The 22,420-nt window shown below is 38.3% G+C and overlaps 1 protein-coding gene across 1 annotated transcript; it reads left to right on the plus strand.

Annotated features, from left to right (window-relative positions):
- The first annotated feature begins 15,372 nt into the window (after positions 1–15,372).
- Positions 15,373–20,223, plus strand: LOC148811439 (uncharacterized). The gene is made up of 4 exons (XM_088908773.1): positions 15,373–15,636; positions 18,390–18,821; positions 19,087–19,153; positions 20,132–20,223. The coding sequence occupies exons 1-4, from the start codon at positions 15,373–15,375 to the stop codon at positions 20,221–20,223; spliced, it is 855 nt and encodes a 284-aa protein (XP_088764899.1).
- Positions 20,224–22,420: the final 2,197 nt, after the last annotated feature.

The following is a 22,420-nucleotide window of genomic DNA, read 5'->3' on the forward strand; positions in this document are numbered from 1 at the left end:
TTTGATCAGTAGGAAGCCCCAGAACAAAGAAAGACACATATTACCACCCTCATTGAAGTCACTAGTCATTCTATACAAACTTCAAGTCAACATTGTCCTTGATACCTGCTGTTGCCCCCACAGCCATTTTATTTCACTCTGTGACAGATGAAATAATTTCTGCCATCAGCTCTGCTTGTTTTTTCTGGCGTTTTGGCTGTGGTTCTGTGAGGTACGATAGCTATGTTCTGTGTTTCAGGGCTGCTACACCATGCTGTATGCACTGCGGGGAGAGCAGCAGCTGTTGGAGAGACCTGTCGGCACTAAACTGCCGTTAATCCCAGGGTCTAAACCTCAATTTTGCAGGACTGCTCTTTTGGAGAAAGTAAGTGTAACCTAAAATGAAAAGCATGAATACATTTATTCTCATTTAATTCTAAACATTTAAATTGTAAAAAATGACATGTTTATTCATGGTTTTCTTTCTTTTTAGGGGTAAACCAACATGTAAAATGTTATAATATGAAATGATACCTGGGACACATTAACACATTTCTGTGTGTGTTAGTATAATGTGGTTGCTGCAATGATTAAACTGTAAGCAAGCTGTCCTCCCTTGGCATCTTTGTGCATATAACATCAGAAGTAAGGTTATATATTTTTCTAGACGCAGTATATTGATCACATTATTGAAATTCAGCTGTACTGTATGCCTTAAAGCTTATTGTGCTTACTGTCTTTTTGCAATTCAGTCATTTTTAGTTGGCTACAATGACTGAGAAATTGGAATTTGATGTTCAAGAACGTAGGAAAAATGGTAACAGTGATTCTGGAGTAGTCTTCCAAGAAACTGGCGACAGCCTTCGGAGGGGGGAGAAAAAAAACATTCTCATTTTTATGTTCAGAAACATAGGGGGATACATATCTGTGTTTACCTATACATATCATGTTTTAATAAAATACTTACCTTCTATTTCAGTTGCACCAGCCATCTCCTGACTTCAGTCTGACTGATCCCCGCGGTTTCCTTTTGGATTCGAAGTACAACAGCCTCCATGACCCCCACCTGCGCACCTATTACCATCGCAAGGGCATGCAGGAGTCTCTGCAGAACAGAGGCTTAATCAATGAGCAGAAGAAAGTAAGGCTGTTTGGAGTTTGTGCAAAGAATGAGGCTTTTTTGGTATGGTGAAGGAGTGAGGTGTTGTCAAAAAAAAAACATAGACCAGGTTCTAGCTCATTTAGCTGTAATAGTTTCCAGTAGTGTGATTTAACTCATGTCTGCACTACAGCATAGATGTATTCGGTGTGCAGGCCTATGGTTGTAATCAAAGCATGTAATAGTAGATGTAATCAAAGCAGGCCTATGGTTTGTGCTAAAGTCCTTATGCTCAATAAATATTCAAACACAGAGTACTTGACTGTGCTCTAGATTTGTAAAATAAAAATAAAAACATTTTCTTTAACCTCCTAGACAGTACTTGAAACATGTTTTGTCTGTTTTCAGGTCCTCTGCTCTTTGAAAGAATACAATCAATATCATAACTACCTAAGCAATGTGAAGTTGCAGTATGACAAAAATTATGCGACTAAACAGGTAAGTGTGATGTTTTTAAACAACCGTCCATCTGATTCTGACTCTTCATCATAGACTTCTGCCTTTATCCAGCCCTCAATCAGTAACGTTTCTGGATGAAGGCTTCCATAAGATCTCTCCATTATGCACCTTTGAATATACTGCTGTCATCATGTCTTCTTCAAGGAGGTCTCTACCTTGACTGTGTTTGTATTCTAAGGATCAATTTCAGTTTTTTCTTTCAGTTTCTTCTCTAATTGCTATAAAGCTCATTTCTGTTTTAGTGTTTTGACGCTGATGATGTTGTTGCTTATGTTTGTCACTGCTCTAGCCTATTTTAGCTTCTTCTTGTTAGTTCAACCATACTGTACATCTTTTCATGCTACTTTGTGTTGTTTATAGCCCATATAGTCCTTTCTGCATGCAGGATATGGGTTTCATATCATAAGAATAGTTACGAATGAGAGGAAGCTCTTTAGCCTGTTTGGTAATTACTTGCTAATTGGTCTGTGAGTCTCATCCAGCTGTTTCTTGAAAGAAGTCAGCGTTCAACAAGCAGACTTGTCTGTGAGGATTTTGAATATTTGAAACAGGTCTCCTTGTAGTCTTCTCTGTTCAAGATAACAGAGTTAAAAAAGAGAGTTTTTTTTATTCATTGAGGCTGGGCAATATATCTGGATGTCTTTCTTTGTGGTAAACCACTAATTGTACCACCCCAATCGGAGCATTCAGTGCTTATCTGTACTGCTCTGTAGAGTTTAATCCATTTTCAGTGCAAACAAACATATTTTTCCAAACACGTTAATACAGGCAGCTTTTGTGTGTAGTCCAAAACAGAATTTATAAGTCTTCTTTGCCAGACAAGGCTGAAAAACGACTTGAACTTCCATCCATCCCTTTCCATCCACATCATCTAATCTAACCGCCACATCTAAGGGCTGCAGGGAGCCGGGGCCTATCCCAGAAAGCAACGGGCTTAAGGCGATATACACCCTTGACCAGAATTTAGTCCATTGCACGGCACACACAGACACAAATTCACACTAGAACCAATTTTCCTAGAAACCTTTTTTTCTACCAGTATAGTATGGCTTTGGACTGTGGGAGCAAACCAGAGCAAACCGTGAAAAACCCATGTGAATATGGGGAGACCATACAAACTCCACACAGATAACACCTCAGGCCCAGAATAGAGCCCCTGGCCCCAGTGTTGCGAGATAACAAGGTTAACCACTGTATCCAAGATGTACATCTTAAATCGAAATGTTTAGATCAACAAACTACAGTAGCTCAGCCTTCACTCTTATACATATACAAACACATTCTATCGGTGTGAGTTCAAATGAAAAATCTAATGGAAAAAGTCAGTGTTGGTTTTGAAGTGCACACTCGGCTATAATAGTGCTTAGGAGAACTTTGCAATGAAGGGAGTGTGGCGCTCTAGTAAAAGGCTGTGCTGGCTTTCAGAAAACAATAGTGAAGAAGTTCTTGGAGCTCCAGGAGCAGAACAAGATTCCCAGGGATATCAGCTTCACCGATGTGAGGGAATGGCTCCTGGAGGAAGGATCCAAGAATATTTCAGACCAGATTATGGCTAACAGAGACAGGTAATAACATACGGAAGGTCCTCACTCTTTAACAGCAAGTTCCTGCCTTTTAGATTCCCTGATTTGTTATATTTGTATCACTTTTTTTTTGTTTCGCTGTAAATATTACTGTTATGTGGAAACATTGGATGTCAAGAATACAACTGTAAGTAAAGGTTTGCCTTAAGTGAATTAATTGTGCAAGCAAGTGGAAGTCTTGACTGAGTCAAAGTTTTCCAAAAGATGAACATTTGCTCTACGGAAATACCACATTCACAAATTCCTCTGCTGCTGTCTGACATTTTGACCTTACCTTGTGGATTAAGCTTTCTTTGCTGTTGTTGTTTATGAAGGCACCAGGCAGGAGCACTGAAAACCGAGGAGATATGCAGTGGTGAAATACAGCGTATGAAAGGTCTGCAGTACACCGGACAGGACAAGGTATGAGAATACAGTTTGATCTGTTTTGACCCAGGGCTACTCCTGGTCATCACCTGGATGGGAGATCTTTAATAGCTGGTTTCCTTCTGCATCTTAAACTGATTAGAGACATTTATATCTACTCTGGCAAGTGACCTTGTGACACCTCTGTAAATACAGCTTGATTGGGGAGCAAGCAAAAGAAAACAGGATCTCTAGCATAACTATTTTAAAAGATGTTGTCTTTCTGACAAGTAATTAAGCATTAATGTTGCAAAATGCTAATTAAAAAAATTCTCTCACCTTATTCTGTATATGCCTCTTCCAGCCGAACAGATTTCTGCAGAGTAGATACCCTTAGTAAATCATGTTACTTTATTGTCACACTTAGACTTCAGACACTTTTCATATGCCTTTATGAATCTTACATTTCACACTGTAGCTTAACTCACTTTTAAAACACATAGTTTATTCACCCCTTTCATTGATTTATCAGCTTTCAAATCACCAGCATTATCTATATACAGTACAGTATTTAGCCTCATCGGTTTTCTACATCAGCTTAATCATGTTTCTTAATCGTGTTTTTTTTTCACATTCTCACTGTACATTACTGTATGGTATGTTATTTTCCCAGTTATTTTGTCTTTGGGCTTCCCAGACCACATTCAGCTGCTGAATGCTTCTAATATGCTGACAAATACCCAAAGGCCTCATTTGCTAGATTGTAAAAAGGGGAGAGATTCAGCTCCACATGATCTAACAGAATCCTCAATATTTAATGTACCACCTATAAGCAGGTGACATATATAAATATAAAAGTCTAGTAGCGTAGCTGTTTTGTGCTTAACACAATCTAGCTTTCTGCTGTTTCTCATCGGCTTTGCCTTTTCACTGACGGCTCTACAGATGTGGAAAATCAGAGAGAGAGCTTTTCAGATGAGGATAGAGGAAGATGCCCGGAGGGAGGTGCGACAGGCCCAGCAGAAGAAAGAGATCAGAGCTAGAAGGCACAAAAAGGTACTGGAGTAATGGATGTTTGGATTCATCCTCTTAAGGTGTACTTTTCTTTATGCAAATTCCAGACTTGACACTGAGCTTGCAGCTATATTTTGTTGTATTTCCAAGATGACCACCTATAGGTTGAAATTAATAACCTAAACTAATACTTTTTGGATCCTCAGTGTCCACAATGAGCGTGGTATGTTGGCACCTCTTATATTGTGCATCTTCTCTAGGGTGGTCATGCCAAGATATGCTACAGAGGTGCCAAAGCACCATATTCTGGTAGTGTTTGGTGCCTCCAATTCATGGTTATAGCACTGCATCTCCAAAGCCCATGGTTTATCTCCAGCCTTGGGCACCTGCCTGTGTGGCATTTATTCTGCGTGTAGTGGGTTTTAATTCCAAGTACCATCCCAGAGACATGCTGCTTTGCATAATTGGCTGTTCTAACGTATCCCTCAGGGGTATCTCCCCAAGAGGATCCAAGAGGGTGGTTGATGATCTCTCCTCTTCATTACCTAAGCATTAGAGGAGAGATGTTGCTGCTTCAGTCTCTTATACCCAGCCTGCAAGGTTCTGAACTACACATAGAGTCTTTCATCCAAGTAATGTCGGACCCAGCCTTTCTTCTTCTGAGCTCTGACCAGACCCAGCTTCCCAGCTTCAGGGTGCTGTAGATTGAGATGAGATTGGAGTCTCCTGTAGTTTTTACTTGAGCTGGAATTTCAGTGGTGCCCAACAGCTTCTGTCTGATACTAAATTAAAATGTGACCTTATGGACGGGAAGTTTTCTACTAGCAACATGTTGGGTTGCAAGCTAGTTCATTTGTCATTAAATACTAGAGTAATGGAAAAACATGTGCTTTTTAATACAAGATGTTCAACAATGAGATGGACCTTTTCATCTTTTGTTGAGAGGCTTTCCTTTTTCTTTAAAGAATAGCCACTTGTGAAAGGTTTTCTGTCATTCCCAGGCATTTGAACTCTATGAAAGGAAGGTTGCTCTCCAGCAGCAAAAGCTAAATGAGAGTTTACAGGAAAGGAAGGATTTTGAGAGAGAAATGCAAGACAGTATTAAAAGGCAATATTTTAATGAAATACTTCAGTCTGGAAAACAGGGTAAGCTTCTAGATCCAATAATTTGCAGTGGTACAACTGTGATTTAGTTCACAATTTAATGTGTTTTAGTTTGTTGGCCAGAAGGAATGATGCAGGTTGACAACATCTTCAGGTTTACTACTGATTACAGAACTGTAGAATTTGTTTAATAAACACCTACAATTACAAAATTCCAAAGCTTTTCAATCATATGGCTGTTTGAAAAGAATAATATGTATGTACTGAGATCAAAACTTTTTAAAGGGAAACCCGCAATAAGTTGCAGGCATCATAAAATAATACATTAAGAAGGAATCCTTCATTATCTTCAGATTGTTTAATTTCCAGCCACAACATGTAAATACATTATATTCAACATTTCTGAAATCCACATTTTGTATTTTGTGATAAAAACATTTACAGTATCTATTGATCTAAACTATCTGAAAGGACTGTTCAACTAAAATGATGTTTTCTTTGTGGCACAGCTTCAACTGAGATCATTAGCAAGGAGAATAGAGATGTTACCATTGCTAATGAGAAGAGTTCTAAAATCGCCAAAGGTCAGTATTTTAATTTGTTTCTAGAAAAAATAAAGGTTTTGAAAAAAGTTATGTTTTGACAAATTTTCCAATGCAGCTGCAGAGAAATTCAGTGGGTGCTGATATACTGAAAGATATTGTGAAAGACAATGGAACATATAATCCCAAAAATCCGTTTAATTCAATTCAGTTTAATTTGTATAGCTTATTCAGATAAAAACATGTCAATTGTTTTGTGTCATTTAATCAATATTAAATGATTAATGCACAAGTGTTGGGTTTTGAAAGCTTGGTAACATCTACTGTTAAGGTTGAAGAAGGTTCCAATTAAGTCTGGGGATCTCTGGGCAGCCATTGTGCCACAGTCTGGTGCAGTAAAATTGTTGTGAGCTAAGGTGTGAAAATGATTGAAATTATATGGGTAAACAGAGAAATAAATCCTAATCGGCATCCTATTTTTTTCTATGAATAAATCCATGTTTTCTGCCTTTTTTGGATGTTAATTGGATTGATCACTTTTTTATGCATGTCATGAGAATTCTAATGCGACAATAATTCTTTTCTCTTGGGTCAGTTCATATTTCACCTGACTCCACTGAAGAGGTGACTACTGATTCCAAATGGTTTCATGAAGTCCCTCTGATCAGTCAGCTGTCTGATGGGTAAGTCCTACATTCTGCAGTTGTGGTATGTTAAGCATCAGTGCGTACATAAAGTTTTTATTTTAATCATTTTAGTATGGTGATATGTAAATGTTAAGAGCAACTGTTTTCTGTTTTGAGCTCACTTCTCCAGCTGAGTTTGTGAAATTGCTTTTTCTCTCTTTGCGAATGCGTGAATCAGTCTGTTAACAGTACAGTACATGTGCACATCTTTGTGTTAGCTCATGTGCATTTTTTCCAAATCCTAGATATAGTTTACCATAAACTGGCTTTGTAGTAATGACTAGAACATTGACATTGAATATTGATATTGACGATGACTAGAGCAGCAGTCAAAATACACTAACTGAACCTTCGCAAAAATAAACTGTTGTATTGTACTTATGTATAACTCTGATCATACTGCATTACAACAATAATATATTAGTCATATTAAAACAAATTTCTATCATAATAACTAACAATATGTTGTGGCACCGGTATAAAATGTGAAGTTTTGCTGAAGTATTGACAGTGGGAGAAATGTCTGGTCGTGTTTGAATGGATGTTATGTTTCAATCAACAACCACCAGAGGGCAGTAACAACTAAGTAACACTAAGTCATGAAATGTGTTGAAAACGCATTTTGGGCTTTGTCCTGAATGATGCAGCAGCAACATACAGTTGTATGCAAAAGTTTGGGCACCTCTGGTCAAACTGCATGTTTCACAGAATCTCTAAATTCTCTAAGGTCTAATCTCTACGAAGTTAACACAATGTCTGCAGGGTACAAACATAAACATGACATATTTCTGAATTTAACTGTATTTGTCATGTGTCAATTATGAAGTACCCAGTATGAAACTGGTTAGATACATTGCGCCTGACCAAGTAGTTGTTGTTGAAAACACAATGATGTAAATTAGCAGTGATCTTGCTTCACATAGGAACACAATTGTACCATACTTGCTAAAGTGTTATGAAACAGTTGCAGTTTGAAGTTTAAGATTTATCATTTCCAATGTGCTATTTTGTTGTGGTGATTTTTATTTTATAAGCCTCTCATATTAAAGTGAAAAACCTAAGCAAGTTTTAGACATCCAGTAGGTAAATTGAAAAAGTACGAACATAATCATGGTTAGGAGGCCATCTTTTTTACACAGGGATGTGCTTTAAAATAGATTAATTGTTCTGCCACTAGAAAAGATGCCTATATATTGTTAATTAGTCACCATTTTTTAAGATTGCAAAATATAGTTAGTATTTTGTCCATGTAGTAGCAATGTCACACTAATTAATTTTTATGATAATGTTTTTTAGTGAAAGAAAGGTGATTCAGGACAGTTTATATGGACAGGTAAGGTACACTGCTGTCTGAATGTAATGGATGCATTTTATTTTTCCAGATAGCTCCTTGAGGTTAAAATGCACAGTGTCATAACTAAAGAAGAAATGTAAAGAAATATGTTAATTTGTTCCTTCAGTACAGTAAATCCTGAAATTTAGTCCACCTAGCTGTTGCTTAGTGGCTCCTTCCCTGACATGTTCAGCTCAGCTCCCACTAGGTTTTGATTGTGGCTGCCCTGGCGTCAGAGCCACATAGCCACTCCTCAGAGCAGAGATATTCCACTATGCCAAAGGTCTGCGCCTCTTTGCCAGAGAATATTAAGCTGTCCAGGTTCCAAGGGGGTGACTTCACTTTCTACCATAGACTCGATGCCAAAAGAACCCTTTGACACTGCCTCCTCTGGAATGAAACAGGGGTCTGCACATTTAATTATTTATAAATTAAGGAATCCACTTAAAATATGCAATACTGACCATTCTATTTCTTTGGTTAGACTGGTATTCTGTTGTTCTTGCTTCATTTATATATTAGAAATACTGTACTGTATATATTTTTCTATACATACAACAGTATATCTATAATAGATTTTTACTATACTGTATAGACAACAGTATATTTGTATTAGTTGCATCTGTGCTGGCATTCAAAATTTGGTTGCAAATTTCTAAATGTTAACATGGGAAACAATGAACCCTGACAAGTAAGTAAAAGTAGGTCTTATATTGATAGGTGTACTGTATATTGAACATTTAAGTGCTCTGTGGTTACTTTTGTACTATTGCTTTAAAACAGATAACAACAGAAGAACTTAATGGCATGGCGGAGAATATAGTGGTGTGGGTGGCAGCATCCATTATCAGAGTGCTGCTCCCCGCCATCTCCCTTTACAACGAAGAGAGGAGCAGGAGCGTGTCTCACTGCTCCTTTGAGTCCCCGGTTTACTTCAGCAGTAGTGAGGAGACACTACAGGCCACCCTGAGTTCTCATTCTCTGCTTGGTACTGAGTCGGGGTCCACATGGCAGTCCCAGAGTAGGAGCAGTAGCTTCATGTCAACGAGATGCAGGATCTCCACTCCCTTCCCTTCACCCCTCTCGTCCTCGGGTAGTTCAGGAGAAGAAATGGGGAAAAATACACCCTGCAGATTAAAATCCAGAACACCCTCGAAGGAGATTGTGGTTGCTGATGGAGGAGAAGATGCTGGAAAGCCCCTCTCGGAACCTTTGAAGGACCTTTTTGGAATCACTAAGTCTAGTATAATTACAAAAGCAGAACGTATAGTACAGGATGTCCTTAGCAGAGCCTTCATTGAAGCACAGCTTCCTGCTCAGCTGATGGAACCCCAGTGTTGTGCGTTAGGTGTCTTGATTACCCACTACAGATCCAATAACCTTGCCACTGAACTTGTGGATGGTGTTATTGCACGTGTCAAGTCTGCCTTGTCAGAAAATAAGCAAAGAATTCCCACCCCAAAGACTGTGCGTGTTAATCTAGAAGCACAGACAGAATCTGTAGCCTCAGAGGTTGCCAGTGAGATTATACAAGTTGTCTCTGGAAGACTCCAGCCTTTTTTCACAAGCGCTGTTGAGTCAGGGTCAACCTGTAGACTCCTGGGTGGCCATGGTGGTGACCTACATGCCTTAGGACAATCCCAGAGACTCCACTCAGAAGAATATGATGAGGCGGAGTTAGCGGTTACGGCAACAGAAATAATCAGTACTGTCTTACAAGAAGTCAAGAGTGAATTCTGCAAAGCAAATACTGAAAATGAGATGAGTGACGTGAAGGAAACATATTCAGGCGATAACCAGTCAATGAGTGACTTTGTGTCAGCAATTCTGAAAAATTTAGAAACGATTTCACCCTCCTCCAGCTTATCTGTGGAGAAGAACTACCTTCTTCAGAGTCCTGATGCCCAGCAGAATGAGAGAGATGAGGCAAAAGTGACTAAGAAAAGAACAAATGGCAGTAGGCCCCCATCTGTCAAATTAAAGTCTCACGCCTCGGAATCAAGTGTGGGAATGAAAAGAGCAAACAGTGATATTGCTTTTGGGATCTCTAAAGCCAAAATCATTGAAATTGCTGATCAGATAGTATCTCAGATCATTGAAAAAACAAAGCGGGATTTCACCCCTGTGGGTAACAATTTACATGAGAGTAACTCAAAACAGTCATTATTGCTCCCAGAAGCTGCAGAAATCTCCATTTTGGAAAAAATAAGTCCAAAATCTCAGATTCCCAACAATAGGGTCACTGTTATTGCCAAGGACATTGTAAATTCTGTTTTTGAAAATGTTTCGTTTGCACTGAATTGTATTGAAACAAATACATATCTGCAAGAATCCAATAAAAATGTTGCTGCTGCTCCGCAAACTTCTAGAGGCAGCACAGAAACAGGATCCATTGATGATACTTTTGACTTTAGTTCAGTTGCAAAAGGCATTGTAAGGACTATATTTGGAAAGCTCAAATCTTTACTCACCCAGACTGAAGAAGATGTATCTAGTTCCAGTTCTCCTGCTCAAAGCAATGCAAAGAGCTCAAGTGTCAGCTCTTCACCAAAAAATTCAGTGTTTTCTGATTCTGTGTCAGATATTTCAGATTTGTGCACCTATACAGTAGAAACTGCTGGAGCCATTTGTGAAGCAATGAAAAAAGAGTTAGACCAGGAGATTTATTGCACAACAGTGGCAAAGAAGGCTTCAGATGAAAGCCTTCTGGCTAGAGAGGTTGTTACTTCAGTTTTGGAGTACCTTGAAGAGCAATATATTTTAGACACCATTAAAAGCCCTTCACCATATCCTAAAGACTGGGAGAGAGATGCTTCTACATTTATAAGAGAGGAGAGTAATCCAGATCAATCAAAATCCCAGATATGTCCTGTTGAAGAAATCATATTATCTGATATTGATAAGGCAACAGGACAAGTCCCTAATCAAATTACAATGGAGATTTGTAGATATCCTCCAAAGATGGTGTCATCGGAGAACATTTCTTCAAAACAGCAAATTGGGCAAATGGACATGAACTTGGTTGAGGACAATTTAAGTGTTTCCTCTTCTGGAGAGAGCATCATATCAGATGCAGAAAGTGAAGGATCAGAGAAGATGCTGAGGACCTCCAGCTCTGTATTCCATAGTACAGCAACAAGGATAATAAGTGAAATTATTGAAAAAGCAGCTGCAAAATGTATATCTTCTGGACTTGCCCATCTCCCAGAGCAACCAAACAGTACAGCTGATGATGTATGTAAAACACCAGATGCAACAAAACATGCTCAAGAAGCAATGTCCTCAGACTCTTTTTCTCATATGCAAACCACTGAACTGGCTTCGGAGATTGTTGTTGATGTTTTAGAAAAACTACATTACGCTACATGCTTTGAGAAGATTTCTTTCTCAACAGACTACAAAAATAAATTCGAAAGTTGTGATACAGCCCTGTTACCAGGAACATCAGGAATTAAAACTGATACTAGAACAGCTGAGCGCCTTAGGACAATGACTGAGGAACTCTTCAAAACTGTGAAGAACAAACTGAAACACTTTTGGAATCAGAAGAGCCTGTCTTTGTTCAAAGCAAGGAAAGTTTTATCTGCTAAAGAGCAGAGATCAGCAGATTCACTTGAGATGTTTCCTCCTTCAGTCCAAGTTTCACACCTGAGCTTTAGTGAACCACACTTGACTAAGAAAAGCATGTCAGTATCAAACTCAGCACCCTGTAAGCATCTTAGTGAAGATTCAGAACCTTTAGGTGTGTTAATGAACGTTGATTTCTCAAGGCAAAGCAGGACTAATCAGGAAAATCAGGCAAATTTAATCATCTGTGCCAAGGATGTTGGCAGTCAGATATTGCAAACAATCAGGAGTGAAATAAATAGGGGTGATGACAAAGGATGTTGCTCAGGAGCAAGAGCAAAACCCTCAGAAGAAACCCTTCAAGCAAGTGAACTGGTGGATTCTGTTTTATCTACATTTGAAAATCTTAAAGTTTCAGATGTGGTCTTAAAGCCAGATTATGAAACAATGCACCTCTCTGGTGAACAATATGGGAAAGACAGGATGTCTAGTGCAGAAGACACTGTCCATAAAGAGTACACTAAAAGTAACCGTAGAGAATATTCTGCTCAACGTTTCCCACCCGTAAATGTGCCTGGGATGGTGATTGATTCTTATACAGATGACACAGAAGTCATGAGTCGGGACAGTCCCTATAGAGCCCTGACTGATGCTTCATCAAAGCTTCAGCATCAACCTACACCTACAGCAGAACAAGAAAATGAATTGACATGTAAAAGCAATCGAGTTCCCCGGTCCCGGGTTTGGAAGAAACCCTCTACTTCAAATGACATGGGACTGGGTGAACAAGAGTTCATGGAACTTCCTTGCAGAAGCAATGTGATAGAAGGTTCATTTACAGATCAAAACAGCTTAAATACCGCAGAACAAAAGAGAGGCTCAGAGAAAACAACACTTGACAATGTTGAAGAAGGAGACCAGCCAAGCCCTCTCATTTCACCAAAGCTTGACTTCTCAGCAGAACACATAGCCCGTGCAGAGCCTGCAGTGTCTGACATTGAAATTGTTGCCATGAGTATTGTTGACATTATTATGGGCGAACTTGGTTTAACGGAGGCCTCAGATACAAAAAGCAAGTCTAGAGCAAGCCAAAAGAAATCAGAGTGTGCTGCTGGTCTCATCACTGAGAATATAGCATTTCAAACCCACTCCAATAATGTTAACTTGAACATTGAAAAGCTTTCAGCTGAAGAGGCATCCTGTGCATCTCAAGTACCAGGAGCCACAGCAAAGCACAATCTCCCCCCACTACAGACAAGGGTTTCAGAAGAGCCTAAGGACCACGTCAGGACCTCCACAGAGAGTTCTACAATGAGTCCTATTGAAAGGAAAGTGGAACAACTTGTCTCGAGTGGATCTCTGCGTGTATTTTCAGAAGAACTTGTCAAAAATGTTTTCCATTTAATTTTGAAATCGGGAATTGCAGTACAATTGGGCACAGCTCACAAATCTAATTCAGATCCAACTTTAAAGAGCCATCTAGTTGTTCAGGATTTATCCCATCCAAAGTCTTCAGAGCTTTCTATGCAGTTGTTGTATTCATTTACTGAGAAATCAGTGAAAAAGCTGTTGAAGCAGTGCCTCAGTTTTCCCGATTCTCCAACTTTTGACGAAAATGAGAAAGATGTTTCACTTTTTCAAGATTGTGATACAAATCCGGAATTTAAGTCTTCCCAAAGGATTTCAGAGAAAGTGTCTCTGACTGCCAAGGATCACAGACCACAGAAAAGTACTGAACCATCAGTGCCCAGTTCACAGATGTACCATGATGCAATTAATCAGCTTTCTAGCTTGCTTGTAAAGTCTGTCATGGATGTTTTGTCTGCTGTGTGTGATTTATCAATGAAGCCTGAAGACAGTGAAAATCAAGGTAAGAAGGAAATCAAATCAAATCATTTAATAGTGTATTAACCTTTTAGTTGCTATGAAGTACAAGTTAAAAAATGTAGTGACTGCACTTTAACTTGTTTCTTGAATATACTGCGTTTCTATACTGTAAATTGGAACAATTACAGAAATGGACACTTAAAAATTGTGTTTATACACATAAGATTATTAAAATATAGCTCCCAATATATGTGTTATTTCAAAGATATGTGTAATATTGAGCAATTTCTCATAGAAAGATGTGAAAACAGAACTGAAACTATGAACGATAGAAAAAAATACAAATGTATTGATTGCTACAGTATATTGTAAGATGTTAACACAATATAAGTTGGGGGTAATTCTTGTGTTGTATTGTAAATATACAGTACCTTGATTTTCTATCTCTTGTATCTTTTAAAAGTTTTTGATGTATTTAGACTAAGATAGTGTAGGCCATGACTATGAATGAGAGAATGAGTGAATATAGCCATATATTCAGTAGCCATATATACAGTATCTGTGAATATGGCTGCTTGTTTGTATGTAGTTACCTGAGCTCCAAGATGTAATAGTTTTACAGGAACATGAAGCTTTATACTCAAATATTTTGTGATGCCTGTCATTCGTTACTTCTCAATATAATTTAGTTTTTGTTTCAATTGTACATACTTTCTGATATTTTGTTTTACTATCATTAAATGAAAAGCTCTTTGTTACCATAGGTAATATACCAGCAGCCAGGGTGACATCAGAAATTGAGAAGAGTTCTTCTGAGGAACTGAAAAGAGACTCCCACCTTGAAAACAGTTCTGAAATCAAACCACTCAGTGTCCCTGTAGAACCGTTGAATATTGAACCGGTTTCCTCAGTTGGGCTCCAGGAAAGTTCTATGGCTAAATCAACAGAATCACTTAATATGACTTTAGTGTGTACTGAGACTGTGGAAAACATCATAACACAGCTGCTATTGCAGATATACCCTACTTTGATAAAAGAGGAAACTTCTACAGAAATCCCAGGGAAGATGTCTGTGTCTTTGCTGAGTCAGATAGCTGTGGACCTCTTTGACAGTGTGTTGCAGGACTTGTCCGAAAACCAGGAGATAACAGTTGTGAAACAGGATAATGATGTGTTTCATGAACCACACAAGATTCAGCAGGTTGCCAGCTCTGTTCACAATGAATTGCTGTGTCAAACTGGATCCCAACAAGTTCTACAGAAAGCTGTAGCCTCCAGAAATGAGACAGTGGTCAAAACCATAATCAGCTCTATGGTGACCAACATTTCCAAGCTGACACATTCAGCTTCCCGATGTTCATCCCTTTCACCAGAAACCAGTATTAGCAGAGAAGCAAGTGAGATCGTTGATGAGGTGATGGGTGATATTAGAATCACTAGTGAGCACAACAAAGAGGCAACACCCAGTGCTCAGTCTTCTGAAGTTTCTCTTGTTTCTTCTGAAATAGTACATGGAGTCACAAATAATCTGCTAAAGGAAATTCAGCTAAACTGTTCCAGCCCTGAGTCCAGTACTCCTCAAGCTGCCATTGATATGGAAACCCGGAGCACTGAGCAGCTCATGTACACCAAAACGGACCAGTTAGAACCTTCACCTGTTATTGGTCGAACAGTCAGAAGTAAAAAACTGCAGTCTTCTATGACAAAGTCTCCAAAAGGCTTTTCTCCAACAGTCCCAAGTGGTTTTGAAAACAGTTTCCAGCCAGAAGACACTATGGATAAGCCCTGCTCATCACGTTCCCTAGGAGAAGCTGTTGGTGTGACACCTTGTTCTAATAAGAAAAAAGATTGCTTAGCTTCTGAGACCCCAGACAAGCCTGGAGATTATCTGGTTCAAAGAGTCCAGGATGTAGAAGGAGTACAGCAGTGTAAGGCATCAGGGAAGACAGTTAAGAAGACTAAGAAGAGCTCCTCGAGGCCAGACTGTATGAAAACACAACCTCTGGAGTCCTCTTCGCATGATGTGAAGGTTGATGAGGTGATGAGTGATATTAGAATCACTAGTGAGCACAACAAAGAGGCAACACCCAGTGCTCAGTCTTCTGAAATTTCTCTTCTTTCTTCTGAAATAGTACATGGAGTCACAGATAATCTGCTAAAGGAAATTCAGCTAAACTGTTCCAGCCCTGAGTCCAGTACTCCTCAAGCTGCCATTGATATGGAAACCCGGAGCAGTGAGCAGCTCATGTGCACCAAAACGAACCAGTTAGAACCTTCACCTGTTATTGGTCGAATAGATGTATTGAAAGATATCATTGCAAAACTGCTTTTGAAAATTCGCCCTGGATTCCCCAAAGCAGAAGATTATTCAGGGGAAGTGGAAGAGCTGTCCGAGTCTCAGGTCAGGGACCTGGCACTGAAACTCACCAAAGATGCGCTGAAGGAATTGTCAAAGGTTTCCACTCTAACCATCAGTGAACCAAAGGCTGAAGGACATTGTCCATCACAGCAAGCCATCAAGAAAACTGTTAGCTCTGTTTACAGCAAACTGATGGAATCCAATGGCAACAAGAAAGTGTTACAAGTAGGAATTGCCTCAGAGAATCCAGAAATGATAAAGGAAATGGCCTGTCGTGTGGCTAAAGAAACAATTGCAATTCAAGGTTTAAGAAGTGGGCATTCAATTCCATCTTCACAATCTCTCATTTCTCAGAAAACCAGTGAGTCCACACAGGACAAAATTGTTGATACAAACGTAACTACAGTCAGAAGTAAAAAACTACAGTCTTCTATGACAAAGTCTCCAAAAGGCTCTTCTCCAACAGTCCCAAGTGGTTTTGAAAACAGTTTCCAGCCAGAAGACACTATGGATAAGCCCTGCTCATCACGTTCCCTAGGAGAAGCTGTTGGTGTGACACCTTGTTCTAATAAGAAAAAAGATTGCTTAGCTTCTGAGACCCCAGAGAAGCCTGGAGATTATCTGGTTCAAAGAGTCCAGGATGTAGAAGGAGTACAGCAGTGTAAGGCATCAGGGAAGACAGTTAAGAAGACTAAGAAGAGCTCCTCGAGGCCAGGCTGTATGAAAACACAACCTCTGGAGTCCTCTTCGCATGATGTGAAGGTTGATGAGGTGATGAGTGATATTAGAATCACTAGTGAGCACAACAAAGAGGCAACACCCAGTGCTCAGTCTTCTGAAATTTCTCTTGTTTCTTCTGAGATAGTACATGGAGTCACAGATAATCTGCTAAAGGAAATTCAGCTAAACTGTTCCAGCCCTGAGTCCAGTACTCCTCAAGCTGCCATTGATATGGAAACCCGGAGCACTGAGCAGCTCATGTGCACCAAAACGAACCAGTTAGAACCTTCACCTGTTATTGGTCGAATAGATGTATTGAAAGATATCATTGCAAAACTGCTTTTGAAAATTCGCCCTGGATTCCCCAAACCAGAAGATTATTCTGGGGAATTGGAAGAGCTGTCTGAGTCTCAGGTCAGGGACCTGGCACTGAAACTCACCAAAGATGCGCTGAAGGAATTGTCAAAGGTTTCCACTCTAACCATCAGTGAACCAAAGGCTGAAGGACATTTTCCATCACAGCAAGCCATCAAGAAAACTGTTAGCTCTGTTTACAGCAAACTGATGGAATCCAATGGCAACAAGAAAGTGTTACAAGTAGGAATTGCCTTAGAGAATCCAGAAATGATCAAGGAAATGGCCTGTTGTGTGGCTAAAGAAACTATTGCAATTCATGGTTTACGAAGCGGGTGTTCAATTCCATCTTCACAATCTCTCATTTCTCAGAAAACCAGTGAGTCCACACAGGACAAAATTGTGGACACAAATGTAACTACAGTCAGAAGTAAAAAACTACAGTCTTCTATGAAAAAGTCTCCAAAGGGCTTTTCTCCAACAGTCCAAAGTGTTTTTGAAAACTGTTTCCAGCCAGAAGACACTATGGATAAGCCCTGCTCATCGCGTTCCCTAGGAGAAGCTGTTGGTGTGACACCTTGTTCTAATAAGAAAAAAGGTTGCTCTGCTTCTGAGACCCCAGAGAAGCCTGGAGATTATTTGGCTCAAAGAGTCCAGGATCAAGAAGTAGTACAGCAGTGTAAGGTTTCAGGGAACAAAGTTAAGAAGACTAGGAAGAGCTCCTCGAGGCCAGACAGTATGAAAACACGACTTCTGGAGTCCTCTTCGCATGATGTGGTTGATGAGGTATGACCAACAGTTCCAAACCTGTAAAAATTTCTCTTACCAAAGTAGGATGGACCTGTTCTGTACCTAATTAACAGACATTTGTGTAGAAAGTACTGGAAGATGGAACTCATTTTGTAAATATGATTATAGTTATGTTGTGCATTTTCCTTTACAATGCAATAAAACTACAAATCCAGATTTGTTTTCCCTAATATTGTATAACATCTCAGAAATATCCCTATTGTCAGTTCATAGCGTACGTACAGTACCAAACTCACCTGTCTGTGGATTTCAGCTTTATCACTTTCTTATTAAATTAGTACAAAAGCAATCAGGTGAGTTATTGCTATTATAGAGAGACTTGCTCACAGTATTGTCTACATTTCCAAACTGATGTCTGATTATTTTAAACTGATTATTTTATATTTCATTGTTTGCCTTTATTCTAGTGTTAACGTCAGTGCTAAAATCATATACACACCCCATAATCCTTATCTTTTTTTCCGTAAGAGAAGTGTTACTTGTTTTGATTTACTTCTAAAACTGAAACAACAATCACTGAACTGTAACTTTTTGTTTTTTTGTGACAGGAGTTGCCTGGACACTCATCTTGGTATGTGTACAATCCCAGCCTTAATAAGGACAAAAATGTCAGTCCAGCCCAAAGCAAGAGTGGTCTGCGCATTGACATAGCAAAACATTACATGACCCCAATGCAACTGACCAAAACGTCTGAGAGCGAAGGGCTTCTCTCGCTCAGCAACATCCCCTTTGCAGTTAATACGCCGGATGAAGATGTGAATGTGAGCCAGAAAGTCAAGAAACATCCTTTGAAAAAGTTTGGCTCCATGATAAAGCATAAGATCATGGGTAATAGGTCAAAAGACTTCAGAATTCAGAATGAAACAAATCCATCTTTGGAAAACTTAAGAGCCCAGGGAACATCCAGTGGACGTGGGAGCTGTGAAAGCTTTGGACCTTTTAAAGTGCCTGATGAGTACAACAAGCCTCAAAAACACAAGGTATGGATTAGTTACCCAAACTTTAATTATTAATTAATTTGGGCATTATTGTATTTTTAATATTAGCACTACAGAAATTATTGGAATAGAATGACATTTCTATTAATTGCAATCAACAAGAATAGCAACTGCTATGGTGGCCAATGCTGAATATTCTGTATGAATAATGACTACAAATTTATCAAGATCAATACAGTACGTAACAGTTCAATTATAATACCTGTGGAAGAAATATTCCTTAATTGTTTTCTTTGTGTGCTCATAGTTCTTCAAAAAAGAAGTTTTTAGTTTGGACAGATTCAGTAGGAACAAGCCTCAGAACACTCCAGATGGTGAGTATTTAGTTTGTGACTGTGATTTTATTTTGTGTAGCACATTAGTGACCAGTGTGGTTCAGAATTAGACATTGGATGGAATTTATGTAGAATGGGGGAATTCATCCTAAATTTAGAATCCTTTAAAAACAAACTGATTTTTACACAAATTGGCCTTAGTCTTCTGCAAATGTCACTTTTTATTGACACTGCTACCTCCATGGGAATGGTGAGGCAGAACTCTAAACTCCACTCTGATCTAGTGGTTAACTGTGCAGCTCTACTCTTACCTGATCTCTCTTCTTCTAAATAGTCCATTGTCCAGTGCATCAATCTTTGGCAGTCCTCTTCAACAGTACTCTGTTTTCTCCATTTTCAGTGCCCTACCTCATTCCCTTCTACAGTATCTCTCGGTATAGTAAATATGACTAAATGTGACTTATATGACAAGATATAAGCTAATACGTCTTACTTCTTTTACAAGTAAAGTTATGAAAACCACTTTAGAACTAAACAACAGGATCGCTCATATGAAGACCCTAGCAGTAGTCAATATGGTTTTAGAAAAGGTCATTCTTCCTTTACCAACTTGTTAAAATTCTTCAAACAAGTCACAGCAGTAAACACGCAGAACGTACAAAATGATATGATTAGATTTTAAAGATGCTTTTGATAGTGTTCTTCTTAAATTAAAGGCAATAGGCATTTAGGGAAATTCATGTATTGAACTGGTTAAGGGACAGGTAATAGTACAGATCAGGGGTGAATAGTCCAATAGAAGATGAGAGGAATTAGAGTTATGAATGTGATTGAAATGACTGAAAAACAGTTGTCTAATAGCCAAATTACCACACACCTTTAATCAAATAGCTTCTTATTGAATAAACCTGACATTAAGATGCCGCTGGGAAGAACTGTATCCAAAGTCTATCTGACCTGCTGCCATGGAATAAAGAAACTCGAACAGTGACATGTCAAACCACTCTGTGTTTCCAGGGATCCCTGTAATTCCAAACTCCAGGAAGATGCCAAAAAAACCATCTTTGCTGTCGAAGATGTCGACCGCTTTATCCAGAGCCTTCCTGTAAGAATCAAAAAAGGAGTTCTAATGATGGGAACCTCATTTGCCTAGCTGATCTACTGTTTCTGAAATAAAAATAATTGCATTCATGTTTTTGTATAATGTTGTGTTATTCAAATAGGTGAGCACACTGCCACATCCATGACCAGACACTTTTCAACTAAATCACAAAATGGTTTGTTAGTTTTAATGTTGTCTGTAAATATCTTATTGGTGTACTACACCATTAAAAAAATAAAACAGTCTTAGCCTTCATAATTCTATTCATAGTTATAGCAAGTAACTATTCAAACTATTCAAAATCCTCAAAGCTACTGACCTACAGTAGTGCACTTCATAAGATTGAGTAGTGAAACACGAACTAGGGGAAACTATTTGAATTTTTTTTAAATATAAGAGGTTTAAATAATCTACCAAACAGGGAAATGCATATTTTTATTCAAAGGGTTTGGGGCCTGGAACAAACTACCCAACTATGATGTGGACGCCGATATCCTGATGTCCTTGAAGAAAGGGTTAGACGAGTTACGTGAATGACTTAGCCACTGAATTAGCTACTGAAAAACCAAGCAAGCCAGATGAACTATCAACGTTCTACTGTGCAACAACAAGTGCACCTAATGAACTTTTGTGTGATTGGCAAGTTGCAATGCCTCACTGCACGAGCTGTATTGCTGGTCAGAGGGCTTAAAACAAATTGACAACTTTTTGTGAAAGTACATAAGCTATAACTATAGTATTCTCATTCCAGAAAATGTTGCGTTTCTTTTTTCCATCTATACTGTATATATAGAACTAGGAACTTATGTACTCTGCGTCTTTGGTTTCCCTTCGGACCGCTTAGGGGAGCGAACGGTAAACGGACCGCGGTGAGCAACAAGTTTTTTTTTTTGCTTTTCTTTTAAATTTTTTTAAATTTTTATTTATGCTTAACAAAAGAACAAACATTACAACACAAACAAGAGTACATATAACAATTCAAAACAAAAATAGCATCAGGGGTACATACTACTACATCAATTCAAGTTATGAAAAAAGATTAAACAAATTAAATAAAAATAATGTCCGCACCGCTTTCATATTTTTGCATTTCGAAATAGTCTGCAAATACCCCTTTACTTCCATTTTAAAATACTCAAACACAGGGTACCTCCCAGACCACTTCATTTTATGTATGTGATAACGTGCCAGTATAATAATTAAATTTATTACAAACGAAATTTTTCTATTGTTTTCACTGGGGCTGAAACTTAACATAATATCTTTTTCAACAAAACAAATATCAATATTAGTCTCTTTTTTAATATAATTCTGCAACTTAGTCCAGAACATTTTTACCCTGGGACATAACCAAAACAAATGCTGAATAGTTTCAGGGCTATTGTCACAAAAAACACATTTGTCATCTATATTAATTTTAAATCGTTGGGTAAGAAGAGTTTTAACTGGGTAAATTTGATGAATTATTTTGTATGAAACCTCCTTAATTTTACTGGTTATACAATATTTATTGGGCATCATCCAAATTTTTCTCCAATCAATGCGTTTTCCAAATGCAGAATTCCAATATATTGTAGTCGCAAGTAAATTATCATTTTTTAACAGGGATCTCAAAAATTGGTTATTACATCCACAATTCACAATATCCTTTCCTTGTAGTCTAACATGAGCTGTAAATTCTTCCAATGTTTCTAAAGGACTACTATTACAACTCCTTAAAAGAGTTCATATTTCCCCAGAAATCGCATTAATTACAGTAAAATACTGATCCAAAGTAATAGAAATATTGTATCTATTAACAAACTCGGTGTAACTATATATTTTACCATTAGCCTTGATTAATTGTTTAATCCAAATTATATCATTCTTGACCCAGTTTTCAAAAAATAAGGTTTTATTTCTAATTTTTATATATTTGTTGTTCCAGATAGTAAATCTATGTGGGGAAAAGTTATGTTTATACATAAGTGACCACGTCAGAAGTACTTGTTTATGAAAACTGGCAAGTTTCAAGGGGATTTTTCCAATGTCAAAGTTACACTTTAGTAAAAACTCTAGACCCCCTACTTCTTGAAATATCAGATTGGGGATTATATGCCATATACTTTGCTTATTTTCTAAATAGTTTTGTATCCATTTAATCTTAAAAATAGCATTAGATGTCCTAAAGTCTAAAGCATTTAAGCCCCCTTCTGCCTGTGGAC

The sequence above is a fragment of the Atractosteus spatula genome (genome assembly GCF_055471065.1).
Source record: "Atractosteus spatula isolate fAtrSpa1 chromosome 11 unlocalized genomic scaffold, fAtrSpa1.hap1 SUPER_11_unloc_1, whole genome shotgun sequence".
Classification (NCBI taxonomy): domain Eukaryota; kingdom Metazoa; phylum Chordata; class Actinopteri; order Semionotiformes; family Lepisosteidae; genus Atractosteus; species Atractosteus spatula.